The sequence below is a fragment of the Kogia breviceps genome, chromosome 6, assembly GCF_026419965.1.
Source record: "Kogia breviceps isolate mKogBre1 chromosome 6, mKogBre1 haplotype 1, whole genome shotgun sequence".
Classification (NCBI taxonomy): domain Eukaryota; kingdom Metazoa; phylum Chordata; class Mammalia; order Artiodactyla; family Physeteridae; genus Kogia; species Kogia breviceps.
In genome coordinates this window covers 121608820-121623756 of record NC_081315.1, presented here as the reverse complement: position 1 = coordinate 121623756, position 14937 = coordinate 121608820, and the positions used below count along the sequence as shown (strand labels likewise).

Genomic DNA, 14937 nt, shown 5'->3' with positions numbered 1-14937 from the left:
CCTTGTGTTCCTCTTAGTTGATTACTTACTTCTTTCTAAACTTTCAGTGAATGCCCATCTCCCATCAGATGGCATAGCCATGGCACAGTTCTTTATCCTAAAAAATATATTGCTGTAGAAATTTTACACATTGTGGCGGTTGTGTGAGTCTAGTCTTTACTCCCTCAAATCTCTCCCTAAAAATGTTCTGTGATTTCTTATATTTTTCATCACATCTTGCTCTAAAAGAAAAAACTTCAACAGACTTAGTACTCTCAGGGTAAAACTACAACTCTTCAAACTTTTATGGACTGAAGCAATTCATTTGTAGTTTCTATCCTACAAATCCCAGAAATAACCTAAATAAGATTTAGTAGAATATTTTATCATATTATGTCCTGTTTAAAGGACCTCATCACTCCTAATGCCCTCAGAGTCAAGCTCCATCCCTTCATAGCTTTTCAAAGTCCTTCAATATCTGGTGTCACTTGAACATTCTAAAATTATTTCCCAAACTCTCCCAGTCCAACTGTGTCTTGGCCAGTTGGTATTCTCTTTTCTTTTATCTGAAATGTCCTTCCTTTAACTTCTTCTCCTCCTTTCCAAATTTCCATCATACTTTAAGGCATAGCTTCAATCCCATCTCCTGATTAAGCTTTACCTGAATAATTGGTTCACACTAATTTCACCTCTAAGCAATTCTGCTTTTCTCATCTTTTTAACTGAATCAAACAGTACCTTTAATTTTTATATAATCATTCCGTAGCTAGAGTAGTGTATTTGCAATGTGACCACATCCAAGCCAAAATCAACCTAACATGTGATTCCACAAGGGAACCTGATGCCTGAACACCAAAATGCCAGCTCAGGAAAGAACCATAAGTTATTGAGGGTCTTTAACTTGGGATTTCATGAGGATGTTAAAACTATTGCTTAGAGTGCATGAAACCAATCCTATAATTAGAAATGCAAAGTTTATGTATTTAAAATATCAGTATAGGTACAATAAAGCATAGGCCATTCAACAGCCTCTGATTTCATTCTCAAGTCTTATGTATATGGAAATAATCCTTACCTGTTTCCTACCGTGGGTGGGGCACTCAGCTGATGGATTTTCCCCTTTGAGTCACATCTCATTTGGTCTACCATGGCATGACCATTCTTGTTTCTTGGCTCTTATTACTAACTGTAAGTAGTTCTTAGTCTCCTTTAGTGTTACTCCAGAAATGGCTTTTTTAGGGCTGAGTTCTGCCTTTCCATCCTGCGTGTGGATAGTCTGCATGCCTGGTGTGGGGATTAGAATTCTCTGACTCTGGCAGCTGTGTTCTTTCTGGGCTGTATGGCTGGAAAACATCTTAAAGCCACTTGTGGGAAGAACAGCTTTTGAAAAATACGGGTTTTAAAGTCAGACAGATTTCTAAGTCTAAATTTCCTGCAAAAGAGGATAATAAACAATATAACATCTCCCTCAGTGTTAAGGTTACTTCCTTGTACCACCTTACCCACTAACAACACTAAGACAGCTTACTTTGTTTTAAAATGTCTTGGAATTTTGTTCCTTCTCTTTTGAATACTTATCTGAATACTTATACAGAATACCACAGAATAGTAGGTATTAGAGTTTAGGAATGATTAGTTTATCCATATATTTCTTCCCTACCACAGTGTAAGTTCCACTAGAGCAGAGGCTATACCTGACCTAGTTCACGACTATATTTCCAGCCTCCAGCACTGGCCCAGCTCCTCAAATATTTGTTGAATGGGTGGATATCTTATAAGGTTGGTGGAGAAGGAAAGGAGGTAAAGTGTATAAAACACTGTATAAATACTTACAGATATGTGTGTGTGTGTGTGTGTTTATCAGTACATAGAGTGTTATGGTTAGCACATGGTAAGTATTTGGTAAATGTTAACGTTTATTTTTTTACTCTTGCTTGAAATCTGAACTGAAAATGGCCCTCTTTCTTGTATAGCAACCTGGACACTTCTTGTATTATGTCATTGACCCTCCCCAACTAAAAGTAGCTGGATTGATCTGAATGTTTATTTGCATCTTTTCTAGTCAAGCACCTAGCTAGACCCACAGAGCTGGGAGCATTACCTCACAGTGCATTCAATCTCCCAATACTCAGTTCACTCATTACACATTTGGTGATTTAACTCACAGAATTGCCAAGATCACATTTCCAAGCAGGTCTTCTAAAACTGCCCATCTCTACACAGACTAACCAGAATGGCCTCAGGGAAGAGAACAGACTAGTAGAAGGCTACACATGTTAGCAAAAATAACTGCATAGTGCATACTGCAAGTTTCAAAGGTGTTAAATTTCCATTTGACTAATGTTTTGCTTAGAAACTTAACAGGAACTTTAGCAACAGGACAGAATATAACATTGTAAATCAACTATACTTCAATAAAATAAATAAGTAGATAAATAAAAATAAGTAAATGGCTAAATGAAACTTAGATTTATACCTAGGCAATTGGGAGAATCTGACATTTTATGTGCCAGCACATAGTAGGTGCTCAATAAATAACTACTGAATGAATTTGGGGAGGGGAGAAAGCATGTCTCAGTGGCTCTTAGCATTAATTGCCTCCCCCTACAGATACTATAAATCCCATTCCTGTCTTTGAGCAGGGATTTAAAAACAGGACTCTAGTAAAAGCAGGCATATCTTCACAATCAGGACAAGCTTTTGCTTTACTCCACATAGTTATAAAAAAGGGGGGGGTGGGACAAAGTTCCCCGAATTTCTAGATGGGAAATGGTGGTTTCTGTACTGCAGGAGTGCAGACCGGCCTCGTGGTTCCTGAGGGTGAAATGTGTAACTCCTCTTCCTCCCCATGTTCTTTGCTGGAGACCCGCTATGTGTAAGTTTGTGGAAATGTAAGGAGAAGGCGATTTCAGTATCTTGGTGTAGAGAGATGCTAATGAGGAAGTCAGGCTGTAAAGGCCAGCAATAGGGAAAGGGAATTCAACTTAACTTGTAGTCGGGACTGTTAAAAAAAAAAAAAAAAAAAAAAAAGGAGGCGGGAATAAAAGAAGTAGGAAAAATTGGGGGGAGGAGAGACTAGAAAAGGAAAACCAGAAGAGGAAGGAAGGAGTGTTATCTACGCAATTTGTTGTTTCTCCTGCTCTTCCTCTCTCACTCCCTCCAGAAGCTAGAAAAAGTTTGCATGCGCAGCATTCGGAATGGGAGAGCGGGCTCTTGATCTGCAGACCCGCGAGGAGAAGCGCCCACTTCACCCTTCCCCGTTCCCGCCGCCGTTTCCCCCCTCTCCGGAGGATGGAGGGCAGTCCTCGAGAGCCAGGGAAGCGGTAGCCCAGGCGGATCCCCCTGGATCCAGCAGGGCTCGAACAGCGGGCAGCTCTCTCTCCGGCAAAACCTCTCCTCCCTCCTGCCTCCTCCTCCCGAAAAGGAAAAAGATCGAACTTCTAAACCGGCTTTACCCCTCCCCCTCTTCCTGGGGGAGCTAAAGCAGAGAGTACAGTTCTGTGATTCACTGGAGAGAAAAGAGGGTGGAGGCAGCCAAGAACTCCGAGTGCCAAAGCTAAGTAAGTTCTCTGACAAAACGCACGCAGCTTGCGGCGCCTCCGCCGGGCCACTGACCCCGCGGAGACCAAGTGGACTTGGCGTGGAACGTGCACGGGGTCAGGGACCCACTTCGTTCCCCGCGCGCTCCAGCAGCGGAGAGAAGGAACCGCTGCCCGAAGTTCCTGCGAAGAGGTGGTCAGCGGTGGAGGGAGATCAGTAAAGCGAGCTGTTTTTGTCATTTCGCCGCCTGGTGAGTGTCGGGGAGATTGGCAAACGCCTCGGAGGAGACCGAGAGAAATAGCTCTGGAAAAGTGGAGAGAGTGATCCGGCGGCCGCTTCACTGCATGCTGCTTATGTGCATGGGTAAGAGCTCTTTTTCGGCGGTTCCACTTCCCAGTGCTTTCCAGGTGACCGGACTGCGGTCGACCCCGCAACCAACGGTGCGCGCGCCCCCGGGAGAACCTCACTCCAACACCTCGAGGGCGGAAAGTTCTGGCCACGAAAAGTTCCTGCCCAAGGTGATTATCAATTCCTTACTTGATTTTTTTTTTTTTTTCTCTTGAGAACTTTTGGGTGGAGGCATTAACTTTTTGTGTGGAAGCTACTTTGGGGAGCGAGGAGGAGGAGGAGAAAGTGCGATTTGATGGAGAAAAGCGACTCCTTGTTCTCCCACACGTCCCATCCCCTAAGCCACCACGTGTAGAAGATTAAAGTTGTTGGACGTGTTGACAGCTGAGAGGAGCACGGACTTCTTTCCAGGTGGAGACCCTCCACCTCCACCGCCTGTTGGTTCTACCCCTCCTGCGTGCATGTGTGCGCCAGCGGCGGCGCGCGGTGCGTTGTTCTGCCTTGGAGTTTCAGCTGGGACCGGAGTGAATGGCCCCCAGGGGCTGCGCGGGACCTCCGCCTCCGCCACTTCCTCCGCAGGCCTGGGTCTGGCCCGGAAAGATGCTAGCCATGGGGGCGCTGGCAGGCTTCTGGGTCCTCAGCCTCCTCACCTACGGTTACCTGTCCTGGGGCCAGGGCTTGGAGGAGGAAGAGGAAGGGGCTTTGCGAACTCAAAGTGGAGAGAGACCGGAGCCCAGCATAACTACCATCTCCCAGCCCCATCTCATTTTCATCCTAGCAGATGATCAGGGATTTAGAGATGTGGGTTACCACGGATCGGAGATAAAGACTCCCACCCTGGACAAGCTTGCTGCCGAAGGAGTTAAACTGGAGAACTACTATGTCCAGCCTATTTGCACACCGTCCAGGAGTCAGTTTATTACTGGAAAGTAAGTGTTACTGCTTCATATATTTATTCCTTGGAGATATATTAAGCACTTAATTATGATCCAGCTCCTAACTTACTGGAGTTGCAGAAGATATGGGGAACTAAATGTATGAATGAGTGAATGAATGAATGGATCAAATGCATTTAGTTGTGGTGGGAATTAAAATGGATGTCCTATTGATGATCTTGAAAGTCTCATCACTAGTTTAGTCTCATTTTCCTTACTCTCAGAGCCTGCTGTGAAGGGCCTTCAGAGTTTTAAAATGAGATCAGAACTTGTAAACTCCCCCCTACCAACCAGAGGTCTCCAGAATTGTTCTCCTTTTCTAAATCGATTTTGGCTTTTGAGCATGTTCAGATTTTGTTGCAGGTGTCACAATAGAATTCACAGTCACCATCATGGATAAGAAAAACAGACCAAATTTTTTCTGGACTCTTGGTTTATTCTTTATATATATATATATACATTTATTTTTATTTATTTTTGGCTGCGTTGGGTCTTTGTTGCTGTGCACGGGCTTTCTCTAGTTGCAGCGAGCAGGGGCTACTCTTGGTTGCAGTGCGCGGGCTTCTCATTGGGGTGGCTTCTCTTGTTGCAGAGCACTGGCTCTAGGCACGCGGGCTTCATTACTTGTGGAACGCACGGGCTCTAGAGCGCAGGCTCAGTAGTTGTGGCGCATGGGCTTAGTTGCTCTGCAGCATGTGGATCTTCCCGGGCCAGGGCTCAAACCCGTGTCCCCTGCATTGGCAGGTGGATTCTTAACCACTGTGCCACCAGGGAAGTCCCTCTTGGTTTGTTCTTAAATCTGAGACTGAATAATCAAAGCCACAGGTAATCACAGAGAGAAGAGGGGCCAAAGAAACGTATGGAAGGCAGTGTAAAATCTGACCAGTGTACATGTGACTCTATTTGGGTCTTTGATAAGTAATTTTCTGTTACAGGATCACTAAGGAAGGCAATGTGTAATTACCAGGGTAGTTCTCAAAATGGGGGAAGATAACAGTTCTAAATGCTCAGCATGAGTTAAACTTCATCTGAGGTTTTCTGCTGCTATTCACACATCTGGGAATTTTCTGATTAACTCTAAGAAAAAGCAGATTATTAGGATGCTTAAGTAAGTGTTTTTAGTATTATCGTTGCTTTGCTAAACTTAAGCTAAATATTCTACTTAGGGTGTTCACTCATTTTCATATTTTTACTCTATCCTGTCAGAATGTAGGTTACTATAACTGATTTGCATGTCCAAATTCAGCCTGTGGAACTGAGATAAACTAGGAGATGCAGAGGTCCAGCTGCCACTGGACAGAGGTAGAAGAAAAGCCTTAGTCGTTTCAGTGTGTGAGTCTTGTGATTTCAGTTCCAGGAGACCCTTGCTTCACTGAAGTTGTTCTTGGAATTGGATCCTATAAGAGTAGCCAGTATCCGTTGGAAAAATAAAGACTATTTTGTAGGAATCTCTGTCTTGCAGAGACTTTTGCTTAATACACGATTTCTACTGCTTAGCAAACTGTCACAAGTTAGCATCACTGCCAGAAAAGAAAAAAAAAAAAAACAGTCCTTTCCTCTCTTCAGTGGGAGAGTAAAGAAGACTCACTGTACTTCAGAGTCATTTTAAAGGTTAATTGTGGCATCAGAAAGTCAAGGGCATTTGGTATTTATAAAGGAGAAGATTGTTGGCTGGAAAATAACAAGTCCGTTTGATGGCCTGTGGGTCAAGTTATTCATGTCTAATCCAAACACTCTTATATTTGGTTTATGAAATAAATGAGTCATAAAGGCTTCCTGAACATCTTAAACTAAATTTATAGAATTTAGATTTATTCAGATAGCCAAGAGTAATTGAAAAACATATAACTAAATTGTATGAATTTATCTTTCACAATAGAACATTTGTTTAAGACTTTTCACTAAAGTTCTTCTTTAGTTCCTAAACATTATCTTGCACTGATAAAATATCTAGGTTTTATCCTTTAATCTTTATGTTAATACATGAAGCAGACATGAGGGTGGAAATAAATCCTCAGTTTTCTTTGCTGTCAAAGGTTGACTCTCCTGTCTTTTCAATGCAAACATCTCATGAGAAGATTTATTCTCCTTATTAAAATTTTCTGTTCAGTGTAATAAGTTGTGTAACTGTTTTATAGACAAAAATTTCAAATAACTACTGTGATTTGACTTAAATTTCTGTTTGAATTAAACAATTGAAGACATTTGCACTTTTAGTTCTCCTTTTAGACAAATTGCTGGAACCTTCCTTAAATGAACACAGATGTAAGAAAGAAAGTGGTTATGGAAGCCTAGTTCTGGGTCTAATATTAATAATGCAAGCCCAGAGAATGTGGTCATTTGTCCTTTCCATGAGTACATATCTACGATTTCTGGATCCTCTAAAGTTAAAAAAAGGAATAAAAATGTAAATGGACTGAATTATATTAAGGGAAAGAATAGGTTATGTGGAATATGATAGAATTCAAATGTCTTCACATTTATAAAGAAAGAGTTTTAAGTGATTGAAGCTGGAGCTACTTTTGATACTATTAACAAAACAATCCTCCCTTTATATTTTGCTGGAGTCAAAATGTAACAATCTATTCCCTTATACTGCACAAATCTATAATAAATTCCAGATTCTTTGATAATTTATGTCATATCAGTCTGGCAATATTGAACATAAGCCAGCCTGTCAATAAGCATTCATTGTGTGCAGATCCCTATATTGGAACTGTGAGGAACAAATAAGTAAGCCCTAATCTCTGGACAGTGATTCTCAAATTTGTGCAGAAAGAGTTAGCCAAATGGTAGTAGCTAAAGTGCAGATTTCCAGGCCCAACCTATGACTCAGCTTCAGTGGTCTGGGGGTGAGCTCAGAAATTAATAGTAATTTAACGTGTCAGGTTATTCTAATAATGGTACTAATATAAATAGAGTGTTAGTATTAAATGCTAGCATCTACTGAGAGTTACTGTGTTCCAAGATAATGCATTTTTTTTCAAGATAATGCATTTTTATCTCAATCTTTACAACAATTCTATGAGGTAGTAACTATTGTTATCCCCATTTTAAATAGTTGTGGCAGTAAATTCCAAGAGAGGTAGTGATGCAGAAGTTCTGTACACTAGACTTTGAGAAACAACACTGTAGGTGTTCAAAGTTAGACTGGTAATATAAAGGTTGATTGAGAAAGCAGCTGCCTACATTTGGTTTATTTCAAAGTAATTTTTTCACCTTTTTTAAAAAATAGTTTTTCAAATAAAGACATGTAGACATGACATCATTTCTTCTTAAAAGAGAATATAGTGAAGGCCTCAGAAAGAGAATTGTGAGTTTTGCAAAATTTAGATGTGTTTTATGCAGACTTTAGAGTTGGAAAGATTGGCAGTCTGAGCTGAATTCATATCTTGGGCAATAATTTTGTGGTTTTACTATTTTGTTATTCATTGTTCCTGCTTGAAATACCATGATGATCATTTTTAACAAATGCAAAGGTAACTCAAATAGTGTGTATTTGTAATAGGATATTTGATAAATTAATTTCTTTTTACAAACAACCCCTGCCCCTTGCCAGGGGTAATCACACGCCCAATTTCTAACACCTTAGATTAATTTTGCCTGTTTTCAAACTTCATATAAATGGAATTGTAGAGAAGGTATTTTTTCATGTCTGGCTTCTTTCTCTTAACACTATGTTTGTAAAATTTACCCATGTTGTTGCCTGTAGATATAATGCATTTATTCCAATTACTGAATAGTGTTCTTTTATATAAATATAATGTAATTTATTCATCCATTCTGTTGAATGACATGGGTTGTTTCCAGTGTTGGACCATTATTAATAGTGCTGCCGTAAACATATTTGCAAGTGTTTTTTGGTGAATGCAGGTGTATGTTTCTCTTGGGTATCTATCAGAAAGTGGGATTACTGGATTATCGGGATGTGTATGTTCAGTTTTTGTAGATACTGTCCAGCAGTTACCCAAAGTGATTCCACCCCTATACACTCTCATTAGCAATGTATGGTAAGTTCTATTTGCTTCACATCATTGCTGACATTTGACATTGTCTTTTTCATTTTAGTCATTGTGGTTGTTATGCACTGGTATACCATTATGGTTTGATTTGTGTTTCCCTGGTTACTAAAGAAATTGAGCATCTTTTCATATTTTTGTGGACTATTTGGATATCTCCTTGTATCTATTCAATTTTTTTGCCTATTTTTTCATCAGAGGCTGGCTTTTCCTTATTGATTTGTGGCAGTTATTTTTATATTCTATTCCTTTGTCAGATATTTGTATTGCAAATGACTTCTCCCATTCTGCAGCTTGCTTCGTCGCTCTCTTAATAAAGTTTTTTGATGAACAGAGGCTTTTAATTTTATTGTAGGCTTATTTATAATCTTTTTATTTATGTCCTATTTGAGATATCTTTGACTAAATCATGATCATGACAGTGGTCTTTTTTTAAGTTTTATAGCTTTATTTTTCTATTTACATCTACAGTTCATCTGGAATTAATTTCTAATATGATATAAGAGGATTCAAGCATATTTTTTCCATATGTAAATCCATTGGATCCACACTATTTATTAAAAATGTCATACATTCTCTACCTCACTACAGTGTCATCTTTTTCATAAATCAGATAAATGTACATGTTTGAGTCTGTTTCTGGACTCTATTCTGCATCATTAGTCTCTTTGTCTATTCTTGTGCCAATCCTACATTCTCTTAACTACTATAGCTCTATAATAAATATTGATATCTGGAATGTAAGTCCTTTTACTTGTTCTTCTTCCAAAATGCTTTAGCTATTCTTTACCAGTTCACTCACTTTAATATGAAAGAAGGGAGGGTATGGATGTACAGATTCAAAGAAATTGAAAGATTTGGTTTTGGAGAATATGAGGTAGTTCTCTTCTGAATTATTCTACTTTCTAAGTGAAATAACAAATGAGGTCATTAGATGAGAATGAGAATCTTAAGGTTTAAAGACAGAGATAGAAAATATTCTAGGAAAGGGAGAAAGTGAATTAAGTAGGGCAGTGCTATAAAAATATTGGGCAGCAATGAGAGCCCATCTGAGATTTGTGGTCATAAATTTAAACAGGGACCAGTCATCACTTGTTTTTCTGAAACTATAAGGGGTTTAAGTTCTCTAAAAAAGTGCCAGGGTCAATGGATTGACTGTCTGACTAGGGTTGAAGTGAGGATACCACAGTATACTTGGAAAGTGGAAAAGATAGATAATGGTAGTTGGAGAAATGCATGCTTGGAATCAAAATTTCAGAAGTAGTGCAGTTTTTAGAAATGACAGGGGAATGGTTCTAAAGTGAGATGGAGGAAAGCATCTTTGGAAGTGAGGAAGGCAAGGTATTAGAAGGGCAGGAAGTTGGATGGATCACTTGGGTGGATATTTAGACCATTAAGAATAATGGGAGAAATTGTATTAAAGAGCACAGTGAGCCAGTTGCTGGAATTATCTATGACTGAGCGGTGGGAGGGCAGGGCCTGGAATTAGATAAAGGACTCTAACAGGAAAGATAGTGAGTCTCTACTCTGTTGCCTGACTTTTCAAAAAAGTTGCACCTTTAAAAAGAAACAGGAGCCAAACTGTGTAGAAGTGCCATTGAGGAACTAAGAGGATACCCAGTCCCTGCTTCAGACTCTTTGATAATTGGGGTATGGGTAGAAGACCAGCCCTAAGTTGAGAGGATAGCCAGCAATCAGCTAGAGCAAGAAGGTGGAAGAAATGTCCAGGAAAGAAATGAGATCATAGAGGATTTTGCTAATTACAGACTTTCAGTAACAGAAGCCTCCTTGGAAGGAGTTAGGGAGTTAGAAGGGGAGAAGGATTTAATTAGAGCAGAGAATGTACAGAGATATATAGAGATTAGAATCTGAATGAAAGCAGATACATTGGAAAGGTTGGAGTTAGGATGAAGATTCAAATAAAAAGGACTGAAAAGTATGGTGGGATTTTTTCCAGATGATCTCTTGGGAAATGTTAAGTGTCAAGTTTTAATTATATCTTCTTTCTAGAGATTTATTGAGCTGGGCCTTCTGCCTGTCCATAGCCAACCGCTGCAGCCACACTGTGTACTACAGTCAGGCACACAGTCAAGAGGTCTGGGGGTTTGGTCCAGGAAGACAAGATCTATGTAGGTCTCCTCTATGGACCACAGTGGGCTGTAGAAGCAAAGGAATGTGTCTCCCAGTAGTTTATAAAGTATTCTTTTTAGATATGAAATTATCAATTAACAATTACCCTAGTGTTGAAAACCCTGAAAAAGTAATTGAATTCTTTCAGTCACTTTCACAGGAGAAAGATTCAAGGAAGCAAAGGGGAGTAGGGTTTGCTCATTCCAATTCATAGGCATGTGGTACATTCAGAAGTAGCCACCCCCCACCCCACTTAGATCATAAACATCAAGGGTCATGCATGCTTCCTCTTCCATCCACTTCTGTTATCCAAGACCTAGTTTTAAGTAGTGTTCTACCACCTAAGAGTACACAATAAAGATCAGTTACTAAGAGTTCACTTATTACATTCATAAATATTTAGTTAATACATAAATATTTAGAAAACTGTTTATGGTTAGAAGTTTGGAAGAAACAGGAGTTTTTCCCAAGCCTCACTTTGGCTTTAGAAAATGAATGTAAGAGCAAACGAGGAGGGTGGCTTTAAAACCTCACATATCCATTTCAAAGAGAGCAGCTCAATAGACAACACCATTCACAAATAGCTACCTTTTCCTATTTGAACATATGGATTTTTCTGACAGTAGAATCATGGTCAAGTAAGCTATTGGCACACCCTTATGATCAAAGTCCCTACTTTTAAATGAGTCTTTTTAAAAAGACACCCTTTGAAGTGAATCCCTATTCAGGTAATTCTTGTGAGTTTCCTGAATAGCTGTCCTGAAAGGTGGAATTATATCCAGGTGCCAAGGGTTCGGATCATTTTGTTTCATCCATATGGCCTCTTCCAGAGATCAAAGAAGGGAGGACCAAAAAGGCTGAGAGCCCCTGCTTCTAATAGGAGCTCAGCATGAAAACGTCTTTTATTTCAAAGTTTAGTTTCATTCGGACTTTTTCCTATAGCAATATTATGGAATTAGTTTTTATGTAATCTTTTTCCGTACTTTACTTTGATATAATTAGAGTGTGTTGCAATGTTCTTTTCTCATTCCAGATATTAAATACTCCCAGGAGTGTAACTTCATTGAGACGTTCATTTCCCTGTGTGCTGTATTGCAAAAAACACTTTTTGTGTCTTCTCCTTTACTCCCTCTGTCTTCTAATTCATCCAACACGTTGGCTTTACTCAAACATGGCTATCGCTACATCACCACCCTCGGCAAACTAGGGAATTCCTAGTTCCCACTGACTACCACAGAATGGGGAAAGAACGTGATTTTTACTGAGGGCCTTCTTGTGCCAGTTGCTTTTCAAACATCCTGATATTTGAGCTTCACATCCACTCTGAAGGTAAAATATTTTTATTATTTCAAAAAATATGTATCAAATATTTAACAAATGTCTTCATTTTATGGATGATATATGAATGTTTTAGAGAAATTATACAAGTTGTGGGTGGTCATACAGCTTCTAAGCAGCAGAACCTATATTGGAACCTAAACTCGTGTGGTTTCAACAAAACCCTTGTTGTTTTCATCACCCCATTCCATCTGCCGTGAAATATGTAAGCACCTTAGTCCTGTCTTCAAAAAAATTTTAGCCTTATCTTTCTCTGTCTTCAAACTCTCTACTCCAGAGAAAAGAATGATTCACTGTTTCTCGAGCACGTCTTATACTTGACTTTCTCCCTCCTTCTGCACATACCATTTCCACTGCTTGGAATTCACACCCTATCTCACTTGGCCCAAGTGCCAGCGACTCATTAAGTCATTAAGACTCAGCTAAAATACCACCTTCCCTATACAGGTTTCCATGATTCCTTAGCCAGAAATACTTACTCCAATGATGACCTTACATAATTATTTCTATTACTGTCATATTAGGCATGATTTTCCACCTCGTTCACACACTGGCCCCCTGAGTAGCAAGGCTGATTTATTACCTCCATAAATCGCGCAGCAACCAATCTAGTGCTTTGTACTAATAGGCACAAAGAATACATGTAAGGAACGAATGAATGAATGAAAAGATGAATAAACAATCTTTTAAATATTTCCGTCTGGCAGGCAATGTGACAGAGCAGAAATGACATAAAATATGTAATGAGGAAATCTGAATTACAGTACTGATTCAGCAAATTTCTATGACCCTTGCATGACTAATTTAATCTTTCGGAGACTCCATGTTTTCATCTGTAGGATAGGAATAATGATAATCTCAAAGGTTATAGCATTTGAGATAACATATATGAAAATAGTTTGAAAACTTTTAAGTATTACATAGTTTTTGACTAAACATTCTTCTACATTTAGAGCTACAGCTCCATAATGTTTAATCACATACTAACTTTAAAAGAACTGACTACTTGTTCTTTTTAAAAGCTGTGGGTATACTCATATCTCTTTTCCAGTTTCAATCTGTAAGTACAAAAAGTTAAATTCCATGTTTCAAGTTTAATATATTTTATCCACCAGGATTTCTCATGTATTTTTGTTCTGAAATGTCCAGGAAGGTGATTAGGGGTATATTTTTTTAAGTTTCTACACTTGGAGATTGTGTGTGTTGTTGCTGGTTGTCACACTTGGCATGCTGCTGTCGTCATGCTTGGCCGAATCTGCTGGAAGCCTGCTAAGACTGTGACAAGCAAAAGTAGATGTATGTTTAAACAGTGACATTAAGAGTACCACACTAAATGAGAAGAATTAAAAATTGGGTAATGGAAAGGCCAGTGATTAATTACTTCACATTCCTTCAATCAACAATCATTTTAAAACATTTTCTTGAATATCATTACTACATCTTATTCAGCTTTGAATGCAAGCTCACCCCAGGGTCTACCACTCAGTAGGCGTGCAATAGAGTTTTAAAATAAGACATTGTTCTAGGCTTCATGGTGATTGAAATTTCATGTGCTTTATGATCACTATTACATTAACTTCCTAAATGATTATGTTGCCTGCAGCATTTGAATCCACACTCCACCCTAAGACCTGAGTGAAATCTCTGAGACACAGTCAAAATCATGCCACTCCCTGCTTAAAAATCTTTTAGAAACTGCCATTACCTGTAGACTAAAGCCCAGTTCCTAAGCATTCCATGTAAGGACCTTCAAAATCTGGCCTCTGACAAGATTCGGGTACAATCTCCCAACACTTTTCCATTTATACCCTCTTTGGATTATCACTGCCAGGGTACTTATACTTTCCCACAAGGGTTATGCCCCTTAACCCCCCTGTTCCCTTCTAAGCAGAATTCCCTTTGCTAGAATGTTCTTCATTCTCCTCTGGGAAAACACCATTGCATCCTTCCAGACCCTCTATGTCCCTCATCTCCCCTCCAGTACTTCTCTGATCATTTTACACCTTTATGCACATTTTCTTGGGTATAATAAGATGTGGCAGCCAGAAAGGCGATAGAATTCTTACAATTCAAAGGCATGTTGCACATGATTTTTCCCAACAAAGAACATTGTTGATCATTTTAGAGCAATAAATGGGACTCTTCTCTCCACTGACCAGACAGAATCAGTATCATGTATCCATCATATGACCCACACCAGTCTACTAACCACCCATACCTGGCAGGAGAAAAGCCAGAAAATAATTGCTAGGTCATTGTACCCTTGCTGAGGAGATACACTGATACGCTTCCTCAGTACTTGGTCATTCTCCAGCTTGCTAGAGAGGGTAAGGGAACCAGATCTGGATGAGAAGAAGGCTGGGGAAACTAACAGGACCCTGTGAGAGTACTGGATTATTCCATGCACAGTGTCCATACAAGCTGGATAAGCATGGTTTGGCAACGTTCAGCGTCTGAGAAGGTCCAACCAATAGGTGGACACAGTAGCAGGAACCTGAGTGGCAACCAATACTCGATTAAATTAAATTCATGACCACAAATCTGAAATAGGCATGTAAAAATGCCCCAGTGATCCTCTAACCTTCCTCTAGTATATGTCCAATTCTTCAGAACTACTATTTCAAGATTTCTCATCTCCTCAGTTTGCC

At 39.5% G+C, this 14937-nt stretch overlaps 1 protein-coding gene across 1 annotated transcript in view; it reads left to right on the top strand.

The window, feature by feature from the left end:
• The first annotated feature begins 3086 nt into the window (after nucleotides 1-3086).
• Nucleotides 3087-14937, top strand: part of ARSJ (arylsulfatase family member J) — a 69685-nt gene continuing 57834 nt past the window's right edge. Inside the window, exon 1 of the mRNA XM_059066618.2 lies at nucleotides 3087-4796. Within this exon, the coding sequence (XP_058922601.1) occupies nucleotides 4396-4796 (401 nt within the window). The 5' untranslated portion in view covers nucleotides 3087-4395. The remainder of the gene's footprint in view (nucleotides 4797-14937) is intronic.